The 24590-nt window shown below is 41.7% G+C and overlaps 1 protein-coding gene across 1 annotated transcript; it reads right to left on the bottom strand.

Annotated features, from left to right (window-relative positions):
* Nucleotides 1-1815: 1815 nt before the first annotated feature.
* LOC132320661 (leucine-rich repeat and fibronectin type III domain-containing protein 1-like protein) lies at nucleotides 1816-14181 on the bottom strand. Its single transcript, XM_059833207.1, has 2 exons — nucleotides 12806-14181; nucleotides 1816-2326 (listed from the first exon to the last, which is right to left on the bottom strand). The coding sequence occupies exons 1-2, from the start codon at nucleotides 14179-14181 to the stop codon at nucleotides 1816-1818; spliced, it is 1887 nt and encodes a 628-aa protein (XP_059689190.1).
* Between the last annotated feature and the right edge of the window lie 10409 nt (nucleotides 14182-24590).

The following is a 24590-nucleotide window of genomic DNA, read 5'->3' as shown; positions in this document are numbered from 1 at the left end:
TCACCATCATCTACATATCAAGAAGCACCCATTTGCACAGTTGCACATACAGCTTTTTTTTTTTTTTTTTTTTAAGAAAACTAACATGAATGTAGCTGCATAGGCTTACCTCACTGTCACAAATATACCTGATAACAGAATCCCTCAAATTACTTTTTTCCTCCATTTATGTTTGAGAATCAAAACAGAACAGAGGCCTCAGCAAATCTCTGCATCACAGAAACATCAAAAAATGCCTCGGCAGTTAATAAGATTAACTCTATTAAAATACAGTACTTAATTGCTGTGTAGTTAAACAGCTTTGGGCTGTCTGCCAGGTAACTTTTCTTGGTCCATTCTTTCATATCCAAAGAGAAGAAATATTTTGAGCCTGTTAAAGGGACAAGCTTAGGAAAAATACTTTTCTTTCTGTTAATTGCTAAGTTGTGACACAGTCACCTTAAAAGACACAAGCCAGTCACTCAGCTTGCAAGCCTCTCCTGTCAATTGCTTTCACATTCCATTTCTTGAGGTTTAATAAATAAAAGGTATTCATGTTTTCGCCTGTTTTGCTTTTGAAGCCAAGTATCAAAGCCACACACAAAAAATCACCAACCAATGAGGATGGCAGAGGGGACATTTTGCTTAGTTGAGGTCACCAGCTCCTCGTAGGCTTCGTAAAAGTTACTTCAAAACCTAAACTTTGGGCCCATCTTGATCTGACAGTATCCCTTGGAAGAAAAGGAACATTTCATTATTCAATATGGTGCGTTAAAATGACTTGACCAGACACATTCGCATCATTCATCTGTCAGCCACTTACATTACACTTCATGCAGCATTACAGAAATAAGAGACTGATACAAAAGCCATCTGAAGATGCCGTGTCACAGTGAGATAGTGCAATGTGCCTCAGGACACGGAAGCTTTAATCTGTGGGTCCTCAAGCAACAAATTTATCAATAAAAAAAGAAAAAAAATACCTTCAGCAGTACGCTTTCAGAGGGGGAGACTACGGCGTGGTTTTCAGCATAGCAAAAACGTGCACAGTGAAACACATCTAATTTCAACCGGTTTGTGAAGTTCTACAGTTTAGAAAGAACAAAACCAGGTCTTCCTGCCCAAAGGTAAATCTGAGTACCGAGAACAAGAGGAGGTTTCTCAAAGGCACAGTCTCAACAGATAACAGCTGTTACAAGGCAAACAATACCAGTTCGTATTTCTGTGCCACTGAATAATTGAGAGAATATGCTAAAGTACTTAAAGTACTTTCAATTTTCTTTCCCTTTTTTTTTAAGAGTATCCTTTTTTTTCCTTCCTGTGGGGAACCTCTATTAATTTTACTTCTTTTGTGAGCAGTATGCATACAAGATACCTAATGGCAAAAAATAACTCAGTATTGAGAAGCTAGTAACTTTTTATAGCAAATCATTCCTTGAAGAGATGAGTAGCTTAAGCTGCTAAGTGACTCTGCTGTGAGAAAGGAAGTCTGAGGATCCTGAGAGTACAATTTTGCTGCTGGTTGGTAACCAAATGAAAAAATAGTGCATTTCACGAAAGACAAACCTAGTAGAATTTAGCTATGCTGCTGCCTTGGTACCAGAGGTGTATGCTATAAAAGAACCAGTAAAAAAATCTTGTAAATCACACACTTAGATTTAATATATTGAAACAAAATAGTTAAGAATGCAAGAACTGTATACAGATTAAAAAAATATTTTTTAAACCATCTGATCTTAAAAATAGACAATAGTAGTGAAGCTTAAAATACAACCACTCGCATTAAAATGTTTCAAGCAATACCACCTTGGTGTGTCCTGTTCCATCAAATGGCCATTAAGATAACGCATCAGTTGTTAAAAAGGTTGTGTTGGTTGGAGTCACTTTTTCACAATCCAAATCTACAACAGTTTTTCCTTTGATGGAAGAGCCCGAGCATTCCTGGTGCAAACTTTCCCGCCTCTCTGCAAGTTTAGAAGTGGATCGAGCCATCGAGCCACTTTGGCTTCCATTGGTTTGAGAGCAGACATTATTAACTTTAGTAGTTTTATTTTTGTGGTGGTTGTTGTAGACTTTATATTTCATGAGGAGGATGAAGATGAAAACAAGAACTGAAGCCACAATGATACCCCCAATAATGATGATCATGGTTCCTCCAAGAAACTGCGCGTGGAGGGACCGACACTGTTTGTATTCTTCCTGGGTTGTGAACTGCACACATCCGATCACTCTGGTTGCTGTCAAAGATGTCAATCCATCGTCATAAACAGCAAGAACACAGAGGTCGTACTCACGTCCTGCAACCAGATCAGTCAAGAAGAAGGATTTACTAGCAGCTGGAATCATCCTGGAAGAGAAAATGAGTACCGTAAGCATCCAAGTTGACCGAGCCTAAGGAGAACTCTTACGACTATCAGTGCCACTGTAAGGAAACTAACAGAGCAGAAGATGCACACGGCAACCGGAACAAGCAGCAAAAAGCTAGCATTCCCTAGGTTACTCGGTAGGGATGGAAGATACAGATTTTAGCAACGACAGTGTCTTTACCTTGGCCGTTTCAAACAAACACGGACTAGAGTGCACACGCTTACCAATGGCCAGAGGAGAAGTCCCACTTGATCCATTGTTTTGATCTGCGTTATCTTAAATTTCCACAGTTTCAGCATAAAAGGGCATAACATGCCCTACGCAGAATGGAATACGGTCAGCCTTTCAAAAAACATAACTGAAGGAGCAGACTTAAGGACTTAAATGGCAGAAAAGAATAAAATTAAGCACTTCAAAATGTATTTTAGTAATTCTACATCCACAGGAAGCACATTTTGAAGTTCAAGGAAAAAAGGCAGATGCAAACCTTTGATCCACAGATTAACCTTATTTCCATCTTCTAACAGCTCTGGGATGCTCAGTGTCTCGTAATCAGGCGACCGGTAAGAACAATGAGAGCAAAGTGTATGCGCTGGCAACTAAGTGGTGTCTTCTGTAGCCCAATAACAGTACATACTGACTTCCTTACCTTGATGCACCCCTGACATTGAGATTGTTTAATGTCAATTCCAAATACTCCTTTACCGCAAAGTAGCATTGGTCCTAAACTGACAAATGAGAAGGATCCCAAAAGAAAAACTATATGCTACGTTACAAATTCCCACAGACCCCGGTCATGACCATACGAATCGCAATATCCCATTGCAGACCAGCTCTCCATATGTTTGGCTCAGATATTCCTCACTGGAGTAAAGTAGTGCTGTTGCAGAGGAGTCAGTGAAACTACATCTATTTATAGTGGGCAGGAGCATGGCCTTCTCCCGGCCACAAAGGTGGTGCTGGAGAAGACTAACCACTTGTCATACAGTCTTTTCCAAGTAGTCATCCGTGGGACTACGGACCATACAGTGCTGAGGCTGGAAAGAGAGAAGAGCTGCACCTTCAAAAGAACATTCTCCACACACATGGCTGCTACCGCTTCAGTTATAACAACTGAATTTCCGTGACTATGAAAAAAATAAAACCACTCCCTTGTCGATGTACACGCACCATCACAGATTCATAGAAACACTAAAGGAGGAGACCCCCAGAGATCTCTACCCCAGCTTCCCACGCAGAGCAGTACTATCACAAACAGTAGGTCAGGTCAACCACACTTCTGCCTAGCCAACAACTTGAAAAACCTTCCATGAGCTCTCCAGGCACCATTCCAGCCCTAAACTACCCTCCGAGTAGGTGTTTTTCCCCTAATGTCCAATTTGAATTTCCCAAACCGCAACTCATAACCTTTGCCCCGGTCCTAGTTTATAACAGCAGCTTCACGACCTCCACAGAATCTGGCCACGTGCTGCCTTTTAAGGCTAACGAGATTTTTACTGCAGGAAAAACAGGGTTTGAGAGAAAACGACATAAAGATTCGTCAAATTCAGACATCCAAACGACATTAACAACTCCTAGCGTGTACATAATGAGAAATTTAGTCCAACATTAACGTAGGAGGAAACGTGCAAAGCTTACAACCGCTGCAGACCAGCAGAACAAGCCCTTGAAGTTCCTCATGGCCACCGTTATTCATTCAGGGTGCAGACAATGCAGAATGAGGTCTCCCAGCTGCAAGCATTAACAACACACTCATCCCTTCCCTGCCATGCAAGCATTACTTTATGGAACAAGCGTTTTGTCGTGATTGTTGATTTACAGTTATACATCTCCTATACCAGCTGACCACTGAATCCTCAAAGTACGTCGTGCTCCTTGCTTTTTTTCTTTCTTCCACAAATTTCATTCAGCGATGTCATTATATAACGTGACACCGCGTCAAAGAAAACACCAAGGTTGTGTGTCTCGCTGGACCGGGACCCCAGAAAGCAATTCACCGATCCTTGGCTTTTCCAGGTACAACTTTTGGTATTGTGCAGACGGTGATTCTTCCACACTCTCCATGTGAACGTGGCCCTCAATGCTCAGCTGGCAGGTGTGGCTCATGCTCCGCAGAGCACCACTCAGTTTGCTCTGTGCCTTGACATTCACCGTCCTAAAACATATACCGTTACCAGTTATCAGACTAATATCTAATCAACTTTTCAGTCTTCTGTTCAGCCACATTTCACAGTGGCCAAAAACGACAAGAGAACACCGTGGCTCAGATTGGACTGCATTCCTCCCTCAGTTCAAACACCAAGTTACACCAAAACTAAGCAGGAGATTCTTGCTTGTCGTACAAAGGGATGAGACTGAGAAGACAGAGAATTTAGTTGCCTGCTTTCAACACTAAAAGGCTTTGAAATCAGACATGCCTCCCAGAAGAATACTGCTGGCAACTACGTAGCACGAAGTCTAAAATTGCTTGACATCAACAAAACTGTCACCAAACCTCAGGGCACAAATACGCAAAAAATTAAGGGATGTCATAGATAATTGCCTCCGCAGAAGAAGGCACCGTTTAGAAGACCAACTAAACAACAGCAATAGGAAGGGAACAGCATACAGACAGCATCTTTCTAGTCTTAAGGAGTCGGCCCCTCTGTGAGAGGGAGGTGTAATTGCAAAAATTATGCAAAGTACTGTTTTCTAGCTTAATGTCCATATTATTTGCCTTATTCAGCAGCCTTTGATGCTCGCTTTTCTTCTTTCAAACAACTTTCTGCATTGCATTACTGTCAGGATTATTCAGTGAAGAGTTCGGTATTGAAATTTGACTAATTACCATGGATAGCTATGTATGGCATGTGCTGCATTACAGCGTGCCCAGCTATTGCTGAAATACTTTTATAGTCACTGTCATCAAAAAGAGGAGGTTCTAAATGAAGGCCTTTCCGATCTTCTGTGCAAATCACCTGTACAAATGCTGAATAAGACCGAATATATATTTGATTTCTATCAGCTTTTCTGGTAATACAAGGCTATTTTCAGCTCCATGGATAAGGAGAAGCGTTATAGTCTTGATAAGGTAGAAGATAAGGATTCTTCACTGGCTAAGCAGTTATTCACAGACATGTCTCCTGGGAAAGATAGCTATTTTGGCATATTTAGGAAGTTTCAAGGAACCCTCTACAAATGAGGAAGGACAGCTCACAAGTGAGTAGGCAATATGCCTAGAGCCATGTCAGTAGTTAACCTCTGCATGTTTTCTCGCTTATGCCTGTAGAACGTTTACGTCTGCAGTATAGTCTTCCCTATACCATATTTACTATATTTCAGTAATGCTGTAAATGATCGAATAGTGGTTAAACTCAATCAGTTTGACAAATTAGCACAAGCTTGACTAGGTAGGTCTTTAGTGCCAGGCTGTGGCGAATGGCGAGGACTTGGAGGAAAGGCCAGAAAGCATGTGGGTAGATATTGGGAGCAAGTGTATCTATCGTCTGAAAGCTTTATCATCCTACCAGAACCCTCAGACTACAGTTTAGAAAATGGCATCTTCAGAACAAACACCTCCATTAACACTTAGTTTGACACAATATTTTAAGCAGCATTGACTATATTGTAGATTTTTTACGAGACGTATTCAGGATGCCGTATGATCCTTGACAATGCAAGTGACTGGCACTGTGATTCTTAAGTGGGGTGAAGCTTATGACCCTCTCAGTGGAAGTATTCCATCTCAAACTCAGAGCTTGCAGCAATCAAAGACATTGATTTAAATAATTAGTTTGCATGAAAGACGTTGCACAGTAGCGATACAGAAACCAAAAAACATGTCTGCTCAGAGATTCTCAAATCTCCGGGGATGCAAAAACTTTTTATTTTGCTATTCTTTTGGGGCTTTTTGACCTTTTTTTAATTCTTTAAGAAATGTAGTTACGTTATTTCACAATAACCACCCATCAGTCTTTTCTCAAAAAAACCCTTCCTTTACATTAGAGTTTCATCAGGCGCTAGCTTCCTATTACCTATAAAACCTGCTGAAACTGTGGTTTTTAGACACAATTCTGTCAAATCATTTTTTTGTAGCTGAAAGTACGCTACCTGTTTTCTTACATCTCTAATGTCACAGAGTCTGCTTGTGCTTGGCGTTGGCCCATAAGCACCATCTTTCAAAGGGTTCAATAGCCAAACAGTAACTTTAAACGATTTAAAGGAACAGTGCTCATGTAACTGGTTTAGGAGCACTAACATCTATAAACCATAATCTGTGCCAGCGTTTCCCCTGCCATCTGCAGTCAGCCAGTAACAAGTAAAGCCCTTTGGTGAAAACTCAACTGTGAAATCTGCTCACAAAACTTCTGACAAAACACCGTTTTGTGAGATTGGAAATATTTCCTAGCAACGTTGTCAACAACAATAAAATAAACTGAGCAGCTCAAAATAGAGATGGAGTCTTTTGTTTGGACTTTAATTGATAATGATGCTGCCCATAGGAAAATCTAATACTGTGGCCCGACTGCCTCGAATTAATCACTTTTACTTTGGCCAACCCCTCTGCCCCCAATCCAACACCACCATTTCGAAGGTTTGAAAAACAATTTCTTTTCTGCCATTTCAGCTGTTCAACTGGGAGGGGAAGGGTGGGGGTGAAAGGAAGGGATGGGGAGTTTGAGGTGTTGATGACAGGAGGTCTTTTTGAACCAATTCTGTTAATAAACTCCTGAGCATCCAGTTTACTTCGCTGATTAAAGGGATTAAAAAGCAATCACTATAGAGTCTGGTTTTTTTCACAGAAACACCCACTGACACCCAGATATGATTTATGACATCTGTGGAGGTAAAACCACCACCAACAAAGACCATTCTAAGACAGTGTAAAATCCTAGACCGTTACTGAACCCAGGCTACTGGCTGCATTTTTCAAAAGAATTATTTTCACATGGTTGATGCCACAGTCTGGAAATGAAATGACCATGCACCAGAAGATGTAGACAGTTATGAAGCATTGATGGCAGGTTTCTTATTTATAGAGCTTTCACACAAATCATGCCAAAATTTTCAATAGAAGCAATGACAGCAATTGATTCTTATTCATACTATTTAAAAAAAAGCATACTTCTGCATCAACAGTACCAAAGGAAACAGGGATGTTTTCCTCTTCCAAAAAAAGCACAGCATCTTAAATGTTTGGGAAACAAGACAGTGATATTTCATGTTTGAATGATCTCTCCATACTGCAACAACTACCATCCATCATTTGCATCTGCAAGGTCTTATTTTCGTAAACCGTGATGAAGCTCCAGCAGCAGTCGGTGCCAAAGTGAGAGGTTACACTGGGCAGCTTCGTTAACAACGATCATGAGGGTGTGGGAAGGCGGGGAACGACAATGGAGAAGTGACCTCTGTGGTTTGAGGGTTCCAGCTTTGTAAGGGCAATCCCAATTAACTCAGTACCCAGTTAACTATGAGAAAGTAAGGCTTTTCCCCATAAAGGGAAACCTGAAGAAGAGGTTTCCGAGGAGAAATTCCCTGAAGAAGCCTGGAAACTGTCATGACAACTGCTATGCTGAAAGATAAGGAAAAAAGCTACCGAAATTAAAGCCCAAGAGTGACAAATCATGTGACCCGCTGTATTTGCAGGTGTCAGATGGTTCCCGTATTTCTGGACTTCCACTGGTATGTCCTCTTTTTTTGAGGAAAGTCTGCTGGCTAGGTGAAGAAATGCAAATATGACCATTTGCCCAAGATTTCCTCAAGTCCAGACAAACAGCCACCGCTCGTGTGCAGACCTGCTGGATAACCACAGTAATCCCGACGTACTCCAAAACCGCTGGAGTTACTGCACGCACACACGGCAACTCCACCGGTTGAGAGGCATGTTGCACTACCTGCAAACCTGATTCCATCCTCACAGTGCACGTGCAAGGTCCGGAGTGTCAAGGGCATGCAGAAAGGAAACACCAAGTCTTGTGGCACGTTCCTGACTGATGAGGAGCTATATAAAACCTCTTTCAAACTTCACTGTTTGAAATCTAGCATGGTCCTGAGGCTTTCCGTTGCACTGCGTTGAACTAATTTAAGAATTTTTGAGCAGACGTAGTGTGGCTGATTCCAACTGCTTTTCACGCAACAGATGTAATCATTGCTATATTGATCTGGCAATATATCACCTTTTCCCCAAGAGTGACAGCTCTGCCCTTTAAACAAGGGTACTTTGTACTCCGTATTAAAAGCGGTCTGCCTCTCAATTTCTAAGTTTTTCTCTCAACAGAGAAAACACGGACATATTATCAGCAGTTTTATGCAATATATAGTCTCTCAATTATCTATAGAGAAGCATCACTATTAAATACTCATCTTCTAATTTATAGCATGTAGTTGCAGCTAATTAAAGTTAGATGATCACTAGCTATGAAAGATTAAATTCAATGCTTAGGAGACTATTGCCTTTGATGTTATGAGATCCAGCTTCTAATTGAGTAGGACATCAATCAGATCATTATGAAGCATTAGTAATCTACTGCTTATATCAACTGCGGTACAAATTGAAGTTTATCCAGCCTAGCTCAGAAACACAGAATCACGTTTTTTTTAGTTTGCTGGCCATTTGAGGAAGCACTGGCAGACAAAATAGGAGCACTTGCAGTTCCCTTCAGGGGATTTTGAGCATCGCTTGCTGCCCCCACTTCTCTCTTGCACACTGAGGGAGGCTACAAGAGAAAGGAGGCCCAGGGTCTTGTGGAGGTGAGCCTTTTATCCCATAACCTAATGCAGGGAGTAATTTTCATAAAGATACATATGAACCATATCAGCATAAAAAAGAGGTGCATTTTCATCTAGACGTACACACAAACACGTACACACATCATGACAAAGCAGCAAAAAAAATAAATGCTAGCATGGTTTCTCTCCCAGATTAGTTATTGCTTTCTAAAGCTTGTATAGTATTCATCACTACTATTGGAGTATCGAAAGGTCAGTTCTGCTGATATCTCTTCCCCACGACTAGCACTAGAAACCTGAGGAGACTTGAGCAACGACAGTTAAACTAAAATTATAGCATCGTGAAGTCCAAATTGCACAGGAACTGTAATCAGCATCAAGACTGTAAGCTGTTTAAAGAATACAGCTCCATTTATATCTCAGAGAAGGAAAAGCTGCACAAAGTGGCTATTACGATTCTTGATTCACTGTATACATGGCTGTACAACAACAGTTTCCGACCTTTCTTCTGAAAACAAACAAGGCTCTTACTTTCAATATTGATGCTTTCCGCAAATTGCTACCTGCACCTTAATTTACTGATTCTGGATTGCTGCTACTCATCTTGCCAGATGCTTCACTCTGATGCAATTTTCTTTCTCCGCAACTAATGTCTGCCTTCAGTTTTGCTAACCCCTGTCCCAGGAGATAGGTCAGAGCGATAGTTTCCATTTCACAGAAAGAGAGGAGTTAAGTGACTCACCTGAGACAACACAATAACCAGCGGAGTCAGAAGCACAACTCCTATTTTCCTTTCCGTATTCACCGCCGGGAAAAACGCTGTGTGGCTATGTGTTGTGAATCTCCCAAAGTGGGAACAACAAGGAGCAATTATGGTACATTTATGTGCAAGTGTGCACAGGCGGCGTAACCATGTGCAGGGCGCGTACATTATTCTTACATACATGAATGGGTAATTTGGTCACAGTCTAAAGGGAAAATTGGGAAGAATATCATCTCCCTCCCTTTACTTCCATAGGCCCCTAGCACGGGCACAGATGAACACGCACACGCACTTATCCACAAATACCTACTCAGAGGGAGAAGGAAATGGAAAGGTGAGGAAAAATAAAGGAGTCAAAGGAGCAACTTAAATTCTCGAGATAAAGCAAAGTTGCCATAGCAACTGCTTTTCCCGTGGTAACGCTCAACTTGACAGAAGCGACAGGTTTCTGATGCATCCTGCACCGCTTAATACTTTTTCCAGGCAGCGAGCTATCACCTGCCAGAAATAAATTACGCAGCATGCTCTAGGTAGAAGGAAGCTTTCCACCTTCTGTAAAACTCCTTTGGCAGGACTGAAGCGCTGCCACTGCTGGGTGCTACTGGATGCTACTACACATCTATTTACATCTTCATATGTCAACAGACTGACTCCGTGAAACAGATGTTTATGTACCTTACCAGAAACAGAGGGTGTGAGACAGGTCCTGACCATGCAAAGGATCAGCAAACAAATCTGGGGACTCCTGTTTCTCCAGTTGTGCTTTGTGCATTAATGCACTCAACTGAAAACACTCGGATGTTTAGAGCGTAACTTGAAGTAGCAGTTGTTCAGATAACTGCAAATGCAGAATTGCTGCCCAATTATCATTCCTCTCACTTCAGCACAAAACTTCCTTTAAGAATCTATATTTGATGATTACTCACTGTGGGAACTGAACGAGAACACACGAATTTTCGTCTTTGAGAAGCCCATTATACTACAGTCTATTACATTGTATTATTTGAAATTGCTGCTCTGTAATTTGAAGCATCAAGTATTTTATGGGTTTGTTACCAACCCGAGCCTCTTGGTTAACAGGCATCTGGGCCGAGAAAGGGGCATGGAAACATAGTATTCTTCCCCATTTCTTCTTTAGGGACAAGGCCATTCAGCGGCAGCAGTATTCAACTCTACAGATTTATTAACAAGCTACCACTTGAGTCACTCATTTATTTTTACAGTCTTTGGGAAGTCTGGAAGTTTTAAACTCATCGAGAATGAATTGCTGCAATTGTAAGAAGGCTGCCAACTCAGCTCACCAGCTGTTATGACAAAGGATGAAAAATCCCATTAAACAACTCTCTTACACTACTGGCTGTGCCTGCGATGCACCCACTGGCTCTACCTCCTTCTCACTTTGCTTGCTTCACTTTACTTTCTAGTGGGAGAACTGAATAAAATCCCTTTAGAAACCCCAGTCACAGCTATCGAGACATCTCTGCTTCACATTTCCCTTCATTTCGCAACTTTGTGGTTCTTTCAAACAGCAATGTCGCAAATGTTCTCACAGCTGACAAGTAAATGAGGCTTCATCTTCCAGCCAGCTCCTCACCATCCTTGTCAGATACCAACAAGGCATCCGCCCACCCCCTCTTAAGAGACCCTTGCTTACCCTCACCGAGTCCTCCTGCTTCCTTTCTAGCTCGTAGCCGTGACAACGGGAGGATGAATGGCATCCTTCCTCAAAGAGACTCTGGCGATGGGCATTTTAACATGAGACTTCTGAAAATCCCAAGTGACTGTAAAGTGAAACGTCTATTTCAAGGACTTCGCGCAATTTTCATACACCGTTCCGTTTTTTTACAAGAATTTGCTTGCAATGGTAGGTATTTGAAATAGGAATCCCAGTGGAACAACTATCCTACATTCCTTTCCTTAGGGGACTGCTTGCTAAAGCAGTATTTTTGAACCCAAACTTTCAGGTCTATTTCTGAAGCTATTAGATGTCATTCTCCTTTCGCTTACTCCACTCCAAACTTTAGTGCAACCAGTGGCATTCCATTAGAAGAATCATTATCACTCAGTTTAAAGAAATTATCATCCTTATGAAGCGCACAACTATGAAACATTAAATCCGAATCAAATGCTAGCTCCCATTTTAAAGTCATTCTACCCCTCCCTATCCCTTCCACCCCCAGTTAATCACAAACAAAAGCCTGTAAAGAGAAAGGCGTAAAGCCTATAAACAGAAAGGCAGATAATCAGAAACTCAATGACCCCTGCACGGGGGTACGGCTATAAACTTAATCTGCACACTGCCCACTAAGACTTAATATCAAATAGTTATTCCCAAGCAAATTTTACCAAATAAACCCCAGTGGACCAATATGAAATCCACACAAAATACATAACCTAAAACTTTCTGTGCAGTGTCCAATTCATACCAGTGAGTTTCATGACACCACAAAAGTGGAGAAAAGGAAGCACGCAGCGACTAATACAGGCTGAAGGTTTGGCCTAACATGGTAAGGTCATATCCATATAGGCAGAATGTTGCTTTGGGCATCTCACAACTTTGGGCATCTTGATTTTTTTCTCTCTTCTCCATATTTTTAAGTAAAATAATTACACTTAATCAGCATAAAAGGTAACTAAAATCTCCATCTCAATTTCCTGAAATGTTAACAACTAAGATATTGCTCATCAGCTTCACTTGGTCCATTAAACTGGACTATGAAACTTAATTATGTCTGTAAAGAGTTTAGAAATCCTCAAGAGGCAGCACAGAAGCAGATGTATTATTAGTTTTAATAGTGTAACTCAACAACGGGAGTTTAACGAGCAAAGTCTAAGGCAGACGTTTTCTCCTCATCCCCTCATTTACAGTTACTGCTTGCAAGATAGCACTCATTACACGGAATATGTCAAACTATGCTATCCTTTTTTCTTACTTCCACTACCTACTTCACAGAGTTTTGAGCATGGGTATGCGAGCAGCATTACCTGTACACTAGTATGTCGTCAGCAGAACTGTTATACTGAATCTGGTACATTCGAATCCCAGGGAGGTGATGCTGAGAAGGCCACTGGATAAGAGCAGAGGACGATGTCAGCTCAGCAACCACGACCACCTTCTCTTGCTGAGCCTTCGTTTCATTTGGAAAGCTTGATTTAGCAGATATGAGAATATCTGAGGGGCCAGGCTCCGCGTCTTTATCGCAGTTGGTGCTGTTAGCAAGGTTAGGGTACGGGGTAACGAGGAGTTCGACTGGAGCCGTCGACTCTCCCGCAGCATTTGACGCTATGCAGGTAAACGTGCCCTTGTCAGTCAAAGAAGTAACCAAAATATCCAGAGTACCATTCTCATAAGAAATCGTCCTAGATGTGTTAGAGACCAGCTTCCCATCAGGTGAGATCCAGCGAACATAGGGATCTGGATCGCCAACAGCTTTACACTTCAAAGAGACGCTTTGGCCTTCTGTCACTGTTAGTTTTGGGGTTCGGTGCGTTATCATTGGGGGCTCACAGACAAATTCCTCCTCTTTAATAGACCAAAAGTATTTGCCCATCAGTTCTGGTGGAGAGGCGCAGGTTTCTAGATCGTCTTCTCTGGTGAGGCGTCTCAGCCACACGAGTTCGCAGTTGCAGTGCAAAGGATTCCCTCCGAAGCTAAGCACCAGGGACGACAGCGGAGATCCTTTAGACTTGGCGTACACGGGTATTCTGGAAAACAAAGGATCGGGAGGGATCTTTTTCAACTTGTTGGAGGTCATGTCTAGACGGGCAAGTTTGTGAAGGTTTGAGAAGATTCCCTCTGGCACAAACTCAATGAGATTATGATCCAAACTGACCGTATTGACATTAGAAAGTTTGGCAATTGTTTCCCAAGGAACGTTAACGAGATTGTTGTAGGACAGATCCAGGTCTTCGATTGTTTCGATAAAGTCATCCAGTGACCCAGGAGAGATATAGTTTAATTGATTGTTACTGAGTATTAAATGCCGAAGGTTAATTAAACCTTTGAAATGATCTTCGTTGATGTAGGTCAGTCTATTACTATCCAAGTGTAAGGCGTGAAGGCCTTTAAGATCAAAAAATGCGTAAGGCATGATTTGACTTATTGTATTCCTCGAGAGTGTCAAATGAATTAGATTAGTCATGTTTGCAAAATCTTTTCTCCTAAGCGTAGTGATAAAGTTATCCATTAACCTTAGTTCTGCTGTTCTCCTGTCAATACTGGGGGGCACAAAGAGAAGCCCCGTCTTCGTACAGAGAATTGTGAAGGATGGAGACAGGTTTTGACACATGCATCTTTTGGGACACATCATGGCCTTCACAGCTGTGCTAATAACCAGTAGATAGACAACCAGCCTTTCCATCGTAAGAAAAATAACAGACCTAAAGGGGAAAAAAAAAAAAAAAGAAGAAATCCATGTAAATGTATTTTAAGTGGGCATTAGAAATAGGTTTACACTGCAGTTTTCATTACAAGTCCACCTGTGCAAACTGGAAACACCTTTCGAGACAATAATGAAATGAACTGCTAATATTAACTCGGATGTTTTTAGAGCTAAGAGCTTCTAGTTCTGTGCTAGTTTGGCTCCGCTCTCCTCCTGACAGCAACGCTTAAGATTGACTGTGCGGCAACAGTCCATCGCTACTGCTGCTCTGGGATGCGCTAACAGGGTTATCTACCTACTAGCAGCTCTTCACAACCAACAGTGTTGACAGTTGTACTTTAATAGGTGGAATAACGCAAGATGTGAAGCTGATACTTGGTGAGAGGAATGTGAGGAGAAAAAGCAAATAAATATACAAGACTTTTTAGGTTAAAAGTACCATCTACGTAACTCTCTCTACGCACATCCGACTGCTGGGGCTAGAGCCTCATTTCAACCTGCATATCACTTCATTACTTTGTGATTATGCTCTCCTCACCATTACAACATTTTTGTCTTACCCCCCAAGCTCATCTGTGCCCCTCCTCAGTCTTACCTGTACCAAGCAGTGAGCTCTTTGCAGAAATGCACGTTTTAAGGACAAGGGGTTTTTTCCCCAGGAGGTCACAGGGGTCTAAAACTTCTACAGCAAATAAGAAGGAGAAATACCTTCAAAGGCATTTCTGAAAAGCAAGGCTGTGTTCAATCAGAGAAGCAGGTATCTATTTTTTTCTGTGCAGCACAGGTAGCAGCTTTAGAAAAATAAATTTTGTAATTGCACATGGGTTTGGTCAATGAAATTATCTCTGTGAAATCTTGTGTATGCCAAGTTATTTCCCATTGTATCTGAAGTGCTTGCCTGCTATACTAAGGGTAGATTTTCGTTTCTACTTTACCTCCAGCTGGCTGGAAAATTGCTAAGCATTAAGTGTGGTGACTCAAGCAACCATGAAGGCTAAAACTCCCAATCTGCAACGTAAAGGACTCAAGCTATGTGTTTCATGCGAGTGTCCTGGTACAACCCAAATCCAAACTCCAGCTGGCGAATCCTACTCCAAAAGAAGGATAGCGGTCTTTTTGCAAATAAGCACACGTAGTTTTACTTCACATATAAGCTTCAGCACCCTGGAGATCGCAGCTGATTAAAGTTAGTTCCACATGACGGTTCCTTCACATAGTGGGTAAATGCAGTGTAAAAATAATCAACAACTGCCTTTGAGAACAAGCAGCGCAACACAAGACGTGGTCCTCAGTTTAGCACAAAGGTGGGGACAGCCGCATAATCTGCTGAGTCAGCTGTCTGTAAAAGAGACTACCGAAGCCTTTGATTACAAGGGCACAGTTTGCTATAAGTCAGCAGATTCTTACGGTATGTTTGTTTGTGGGCTTGGGGTTTTTTTGGAGGGTTTTTATGTTGTTTTGTTTTGTTTTACTTTAATGATTTCCATGAGCTAGAGCTCCTTTACAGGGCAACAGATCTTTAAGATACAGAATTAAAGTATCACAGTTGCAGAGTCTGGAAATTAGTTGGGTTAGATCAAATTTAAAGCTCCTTAGAGGGCAAAGAAGTTATTAAAATCAACCCATGACTTCTACAGTATTATTACTTCAAGTCAGAGAGCACCAAACTCAGTATAAACCATGTGCTTACCTTTTAACCAATTTTACACATTCTCTTATGAGAGATTAATCTTTAGTTGTATGCAATGCTGACCAAGTGTCTGCAAAATATTTTGTAAAAAATAAATAAAAGAGATAAACCAATCCACCAAACCCTCTCCAAAACCTCTGAATGGTTAGAGCACATACAGTACAAGAGGCTGAGAGGACAGGGCTTAATCAGCCTGGAGAAGAGAAGGCTTCAGGGACAACCCGTAGCAGGAACCTTCTCGTACCTCCAAGGAGTTTATCAGGGAGATGGAGCCAGGCTTTTCACAGCAGTTCGTGATGGGAGATCAAAAGACAAGGGGCAGAAATTAATACAATTGAGGTTCAAGCTGGACACAAGGAAAAACCCTTTTCAATGCGAGGACCGTGAAGCAGGTTGTCCAGAAAGGTTGCGGGACCTCCATTCTGGGATGCGGTGATGGCAGAGCCCTGATCCCAGAGCTGACCCTGCGTTCAGCAGGAGATAGGACTACAGACCCTCTGAGGCTCCTTCCCACCCGCATTAACCTATGAACTGTGAATAACTCCACATTTTTCACACCTCAGCTGTAGCTCTACAAACAGTAGCCTTTGCCTGTCTGGTTTTCAGTGCTGGTTTCAAATTGCAGTTCTGAACATCACTTTTTATATTCGAGTCAGTTCTATGTAGAAAATGATAAATTTTCTGTTAAGAACAACTGAGTTACAGTAAAACAAATCCTACAACAGAATTTGCACAAAGTTAGTTCACTGTATACTTAAAATTTTTTCTAAGAAGCATCCTCTTAGTAATGTCTTGCTTCCTGATCATTTTTTCTCAACAACTTTTATGATATTTTATATAGCGCATGACAAGCTTTCTCTTTCAAATACTTGCTTTTTTAAGAAGCCCATTTCTACTGTCACTCCATCCTGCGCTCCGAACCCTTCTTGCCTCTAATGGCTGCTTCTTTTTACTCCTGCTAGGTACGAATGATTAACGGATGTGCAATTATCCAAAAATAGGCTGCTCTGCAATATTGTAATTCCCTTGTTTTGTCATTAGCAAATATTAATGCAATTTTAATGGATTAACTGCCATCTGGGCTTTAAGAAATCAGTACAAAACCACCTCACTTAAACCATTATTCTGTTAAAAAATAATTAAATGTTACTAATGTGAAACCATGGCACTAAAATTAATGATTTTACAGCGAACAATGAACATAGTGCAATTACTCTTACAAACTATATAACAGTCACAGGGAAATTGTGACTCGTAAAGAAAAGCTGCTTGTAAGTGAATTACCGCTATTGCCGTGGATTCTTGTTAAAAGCAGATTTGGCACTATCGCCTAAAAACTGCATCAGGAACATACCTGATTGCGTGATAATACAGTAGTATTTTTAAAGACAGTTTAATCCACACCACCTCAACAGAAGGCAGTAGAAGAAATATATTTCATGCTTATAAGACTACCCACAGATCTAGGACACGGGGAAAAAAACTTCTCTAAACTGTTGCTTATTGACTCGTTTCCTCAGTTACCATCTGCATGGCTGCAGCTTAAATTTCACGCAAAAAAAATTGGTTGAGGTAGTAATTTAATTCCAAAGTAATAAAGACTTACAGAATAGAATAGTTCCAGTTGGAAGGGACCTACAACAGGGGGGTCATGTTCAAGATCTGTGCAGAGAGACAGGTTTTTTTGCTCTTTTCCTACAGCAAAACATTACTAGGTTACCATGGGCTATCATTTGTAGTCTTAATGATATTTAAAGGAAGGGATATTTAATTCCAACAATTCGCAGCTATTGGCCTGTTAACTTTGTTCTGTTGGAAAGAGTTCAGGTTGCCTTTTCTGTAAATATAACAGATTTTCAAGAGCTTTGAATTAGTACTACAGTATTGAGATTTCTTACAGTCTGCAAAACATGCACACGCTTCAGTGTGAATAATGATGCGGATGGTTGGACTTGATGATCTTAAAGGTCTTTTCCAACTTAAGCGATTCAATGATTCTAAAGATAATATTATATCAGCTTTAAGGATGAAATTCAACCCTCCAAAAAATGGTCCTTTGCCTAGGGAACAGCACCCTTCTCCAATACAACACACATTTATTTCAGCGTAATCTGTTTCCTCCTCATGCACCTAGCTATTCGTTTTACGGGAATTATTAGCAAAATATATTCAAGTACATGGTCTCTATTCTATACTTGTTTACCCTGCATTTATTCAGCACTCACCTGCATCTTGCAGTGGGGGTTAAGGGATGTAGCTGCATCCAGGTTTTTGGTTCATTCTCCGCTGAATTGTGTTACTGACTCATGTGTAGAACACCATCTCCAGCCATTCTACACCCAGACCTATGCCACGTCTAATACTGTCATCACCTCCATCTTTACCTGTTCATAGACACGTCTTTCTGTCTGTTAAAGGCTTGCTAAATCTGTTATTCTCTTAACCACACCATTTAATTGCCCGGTGCTGGCCTCATGCAGTACCCTAAATACAGAAGCTGCAGCAGCATCAGCTTTTGCTCGTACTCAAGTCTCTCTGAAAGAGACCTTCGCTCCCTACGGCACAGAAATATTGATACGCGGAGGGTGGCAAATAGATACTAGGTATTAGAAACAGCTATTTCATATGCTATTTCTTGCACCCTCATCCCACAGAAACACAGCCTGAGATATTTCATCCACCCAAGCGTCGCTTTTCCAACAAACAAAATTAAATCTGGTCCACAAGATACTCCTGCAGAGACTATCCACTGCTGAGTCCGGCCGAGATGAACAGACTGTGCTCCCACATATTCCAAACGCAGCTTTTTTGATTGTCGTACTGCCGTGACAACCTGTTCGTTGCACAAGACAGGTGCTGGCCATCTGCATCCGTAGAAGAAAAAAAAAAAAAAAGCTTTTTCTTGAGGGAGGCTTTATTATTACCCTTTTCTGATCCAGAATTAACCACCATATTGGAAAAAAGTGTCTTTAATTTACCAACAATAAATAATGTGCTTAATTTAGTGTCGCTTGCACCACCTGTAACAGCAAGGAATACTTCCAATAAGTGTTTCATAAGTATCTTGCTCATTTTCCTTCCTTTTTTTCCTCTTTTCCAAGGCCACTGGGAGTACACCTCTAGACACACTCAGGCACAGAGCACATCAGCTGCAAATCTGGTAGCCAGCATTTCTCTGAACCCAAATTACCATAATTAATATTAATGCTAGGATTTTTTGTAGGTTTGGGGTTTTTTTAAATCTAGTTCACAGCATAATAGGAAACCCAAACCATTTCATATTAAAAATAACAAAATATAGAATATTTATTCTTTTTCCTGGCATTATTTTTCTGACATGTCAACTACGCAAGTGAACTCATTTACCTTTTTCTTCATCACTGGAAGGTGGCACAAATAATATCCACCTGTGCATGGTCATTGCCTGCCACTCCTCAAGTGGATGGCACTGGGGAAGTGCATTTATAATGCCCAAAAATCACATTTCCAACCCCCAATATAGAGGTGCAGGATAAGAAAACCAGAAGTAAAAGCACAGCAATAACTTTCATCTCCATGTTCATTTTTGCCTCACCTAACTCGGTCATCTGTCACGTGTATTAGCAGACCTGAAAATCCTTTTTTTTGTTTGTTTTGTTGTTGGGGTTTTTTTTTTTATTGTTGTTCGGTTTGTTCTCCCCTAAAAAAACCACCAAAAACCCACAAAAAAACTGGTTTCTGTCCCATTTCCTAAACTTTAGTGCAATGCAGATACTGAGGAAGGTATAGAAGGAATTACCACGGAAAGGTTAAACGCGCTATGGATTCATTGTGTGAATATCTCTGAATATCTCCCTCTATCTCTTTCCTTTCTCTAAGGGCCAAAGAGCTCATGACAAGCCGTGCTGATCTTTTTTCCCCCCTCACAGAAAATCCTGAACTGCAGCCATTTAATCTATGGTTGCAGTAACCAGGGCACCAATGTAAATTAGGAAACAGAAATAGTTCCTGCGGGTTTTGATGAATGGTCCAAGGTCTCCTGAAGATGTACTTGATGAAAAGCAGAGAGCGAATTATATATTGATGCTTCGTTTAAGGACGGAGCAGCTTCTGGTGCAGGGAGCCTGGAGGTAATGCTATTTCAGAGTTACCACACTGATAAACGAGCTATTCTGAGTCATGCTGTATATCTTACACAGAGGCTACTCAAACACAGCCATTATTAGCAATTAGGAGCATTCATTCTTTATTGGAAGATCTGTTATGAATTGCAGCACGTCCCACCACCAAGTCCTAGCACGTTATACCCAGTGAAGTGTTTTATTACATGTAAAATCATATCGGTTTTATCTCGCTGGCTTCACCGGCTGCTGCTTCTTGTACTGGGGAATTTGGTGCACAAACAGTTCCACCTTCGGCTGATCTGAACCTCACGCTGCAGGCGGTGCTCTGCTAACAAGAGCAGAGCCTCCCGGGGCACCTCTGAAAATCTGTGAGAATTGCAGAGAATTTTCCTATAATTCTCACTTGCGCAAGGACTGTCTGAGAGTGTCTGACTCTTAACATCCCCTATTTGACAACGAAGCTCTTGGAAATACATAAAGCATGTCATTCTGATGGGGCAGTGAATTTAAGGTGAACGTGCATTTTTTTTGGACATTGATTCTTTGATTTCTTAAGATGCACAGACAAGCGCAATTAAGACCAGGACAGCACTGTTCAAAAATGTTCCTTCGAGGGAAAGACATAATGATCACAGTGGAAAAGTGCTGTATAGTTTAGATCACACCGTCTTACTCAGGAAAGGCAAATAAGAACCCTGACGGAACAGGTCCTTGGCCCCATTGGGTCTGGTGGATTAATGCCAGCAAAATCCCTGCAAGTTTGTAGCTCCGTATTGGAGAACGGCTCCTGGTCAGAAATTCCTACCAGGAGATGGAAAAGTTGAGGCCTTTTAGCAAAGCAAAAATACTGCTCTTTAAGTGCCTGGAAATCTAGGAAGAGAGGCATGATGGAAGCAGAGGAGTATTCTGTGTAAAACACCGCGCACCAACCATTGAAGAAAATTGTAGCTCCAGGTTTAAGACTCTCTCAACTCCTCAAAGAGGTTGTCGGAGTTTTTATTTTAGGATAGTCTTGAAGCAATTTGACGACGTATTTTACAAGACTATAAAAAACACAAATGGCTCTTTACGACACTGAAAAGGGGAACTTTTGCTGCTTAAACTGAAATCATCTTATTAGAAAGGCCTGGGTAGACCTTTTGTGGATAGTTTCTAGGCATACTTTAACCCCCATAACATGAAACATCCATCTCCAGGTAAAGAGAGTGGGAGGATGAGTCAAGGGTCTTAAGTCTCCATCGCACATGACTTCATTCTGATATGGACAGTTAATATTTGCACTACGGTTAATTGCCCCTCAGTTGTTTAACATCAAGTGTTTGGCTACACAGTGAACCATCCCTGCATGCTCTGCGGTCTTGCCTAATCTGGTCACGCGAGCATGGTCCTAATTTCTAAAGTTAATGTAGTTTGCTATCATCACAACAAACTGTGATGCCTTCTAAAACATTTTTCCAAACAACCTGACAACCTGTAGTCTGCCACTTCACATCTCGCCTAAGCCTTTCATTGTTTGGCCTGATATAAAAATGCAGAAGAGGTCCAATTATGACCTTTCCTCCTTCTAAACCCAATTCCAGCATCCTGCCCTACGTGAAAAGTGACAAATTCATTTGAGAGCTATTTAGCTGCAGAAGATGCTCTGGGAGACATTGGGTAGCGTTGTTAATGGAATTCAGGATTCCTGTCTGCGGACCATGCTCGGCAGATGCTGTCGCAGCCTGTGCTGTACCACCGCTCGCGTTCAGCTGTTGAGCTGACCCACCTCTGCCAGCTTCTTACCATCCCATAGCCTACTGTCAGCCCTTCAATTCCACGGGTTTCATGCCTCGCTGCATCCCAGTCTCCCAAGTAGAAAAGCCCATGCAAATAAATATCAGCCACAGGGATGCATATTCCAAGGGGAAGCTTCTGGGATCACAAAAATTAGCAAAGAAGCACAAAGAAGCACTTTGCCCCTGCGCTCGTCTGCCCTTGGGTCTGCAACGATTTAAATCATTACGGGTGGAAGTCTGTGAAGTGGATGCCCTGGCTTAGGCTGGGGATTTCATAAAGGCTTTGCAAAACGGATACAAAGAGATCTACGCCATATAGAACAAAATTCAGCCAAAGCAGGTATCACATTCCCTGCTGCTCGCTCCCTCGCTAAAGGACAACTTGCTACAGCCAGCCGTTAACAGTTCTGCTGGAGAGAAAAAAGAAAAAGAAAAAAGAAAAAGAAAAAAAAAAAGGAGTGCAGACTTGCATGCCTATGCAAAACCCCTGAAATGAAGCTTTGATAATGCACTTGCTGTTAACACAGAGGGAGAAGGGACTGCCCAAAGCACCACGAGACTCTGCATAGAAGCCAGCGATCTAAGGCACCGGTGCTAAAAATAGCAAAAAGGGGCCAATTACGAATGGCACGCTGCCGAAGTGCCGCAGTGCCGGGAGCTGCGGCATCCCGATAAGCGTACCTGCGAGAGACGGCACATCTCCCTGCAGGCTTCAGAGCCAGATTACTGCTGCTTTGCATAAAAAGACAAGCGACAGGGTTTTCTGACTTCCACTGAAGCGATGCTCGCGAAGCAGCTGGATGAAATACAACCAACTCAACTTTGTGGCAGCCCTCAGACAAAGAACTTTGCGACAAACCTCTTAGCACTGCATTTGCATTTCCTACTTACGCTGGCATCAGGTAGAGGTGATAGCCACTTTCTTCCATCACAAGGCAGCTTTCAAAAGGGGTGTGCAACCGTTGCAAGGGATTATAACGGCCTCATGACCACTTCAGCCAAACCTGCACGAAACGTCCCCGAGATCATTTCCATTACCTTCCACATTTAGGTTTACAAACCGCGCACGCAATGCAAATTGCTCTGCGCGCTAGGATCTGACACAGAGGGATGTCTACAGAGCTCCAAAGTCTGATATTAGTGCATTTTTCAGTGAAAGCACTCACAAAAGTATCAGCAAGGACAATTTGCTGGGCACTTATATATTAGCTATTGTAGTCTTTCAAAAAATAATTAACAAACTTATTTATGTCTTTTCCCTTTATGAGATTATCTGCTCTATTTCGAAAGATGATTACCGAACTCAAGCAAATTCTGGCATTTCTGTTGATGAATTCAGTGCAACTAGCTGTTTATCTCAACAGGCTGCAGAAATAGGCTGACAGTTCTCATGAAGTTCACCAAGGGGAAGAAGCGCAAAGTCCTGCATGTGGGGAGGCACAACCCCATGCAGCACTCCAAGCCAAACAAACCTAGGGAGAACTTTGTACAAAGAGTTAAAACCAAGTACTGTACAGCTCACTGCAAAAGCTTATCCGACTCCAGTCTTGGTTGCAAGAAGAAATTGTCCCAGCAGTTAAGTTTTGTGGCACCTCTTGGATGATCTCGCCTTATCGGTCAAGACTGCTGGAGCAGCATTTTCCTTTGGGGTTGCTACACGTTAATTATCACAGTATTGCCAGTAAAACACTACACACTCTTCTAAAATATGCTGCACGAGGAAATATGTTGAGACAGCTCTATTATGCTGTTAAAAAGACTCACAGATTCTCTTAAAGTAGTCTTAATGAAAGAGTGGAAACAATCAGTGGCAGGAGGTCAAGAGAATGTCAGATGTGAGGAAGGGAAAAAAACCCTATTAGAAATTTATTACTCAGTCTTTGACTATGAGACGATTCTTCAAACCACAAGAACTCACCCACTTTCTCTACAAAACGAATGGAGAAATGCGTTTACCCTTCACCAAACCACACTCAAATGACTGACTTATTAATTGTGGGATTTTGATAGTGCTTAGGCCTTCTGCAAGCCATTCAAAAGCACTAATTTCATCGCACTAAGTCCTCTATCAGTTATTCCCTTCCAGTGATGATTCACGAACTCTCGCATGTTTGAGGTGTATTCGTAAACCTTCGAGTGAGGAGTTTGCTCTTGGCAAGGGATGGTGGAAAGGGACAGCACAGCCCTTTCCCAATGCCTCAAGGAGCAAAATCCCAGTTGCCATTAGCTGGGCATCCACCTGCAATGGCAGCCTCTCAATTGCACAGCTGCTACGTGAGCTTTCTTAACAGGGCTGTGAAAATCCTTCTGAGTTTAAAGCTGGAAGGCAAATGTTTGGGAAGTACTCAGAAAACTGCAGAGTTTTCTCTGTGGAGAAGAATCCAGAGTTCTGCACAATTATCTACTAACTTTATGAATTAATAAAACTTCCTGCACAGGAAAGAGCTTTAGCATCGCAATTGGAAGTGGCAGCACTGTGCCTGTGCACTGCGTCTCTGTTACAAGGCTGAAAAATGAAATCTCGGGTGTGCGGCTACGGTTGTACAACAACAACACATGCACGGTCCCCAGTAGGAAGCTGCTCCGGGATAAAGCAGAAGGAACACCAGCAGTTGGGCTTTACTTGCTTACTACTCGTATAAACATTCATATTGCAGATAACATCGCACGGTTGAAATGCAAACTAAACAAAAAACACCAAAACCCACCACACACACTACAGCAATTTCTTCCCACACAATACTACTTTCTGAAACCACTTCTGCAGGTTTTCCCATTCTTGCGATCATTACGGACCATTAATTCACACTAACCAGACCA

This window comes from Gavia stellata, chromosome 42, assembly GCF_030936135.1.
Source record: "Gavia stellata isolate bGavSte3 chromosome 42, bGavSte3.hap2, whole genome shotgun sequence".
In the NCBI taxonomy this organism is placed as follows: Eukaryota; Metazoa; Chordata; class Aves; order Gaviiformes; family Gaviidae; genus Gavia; species Gavia stellata.
This window is presented reverse-complemented; position numbering and strand designations above follow the sequence as displayed.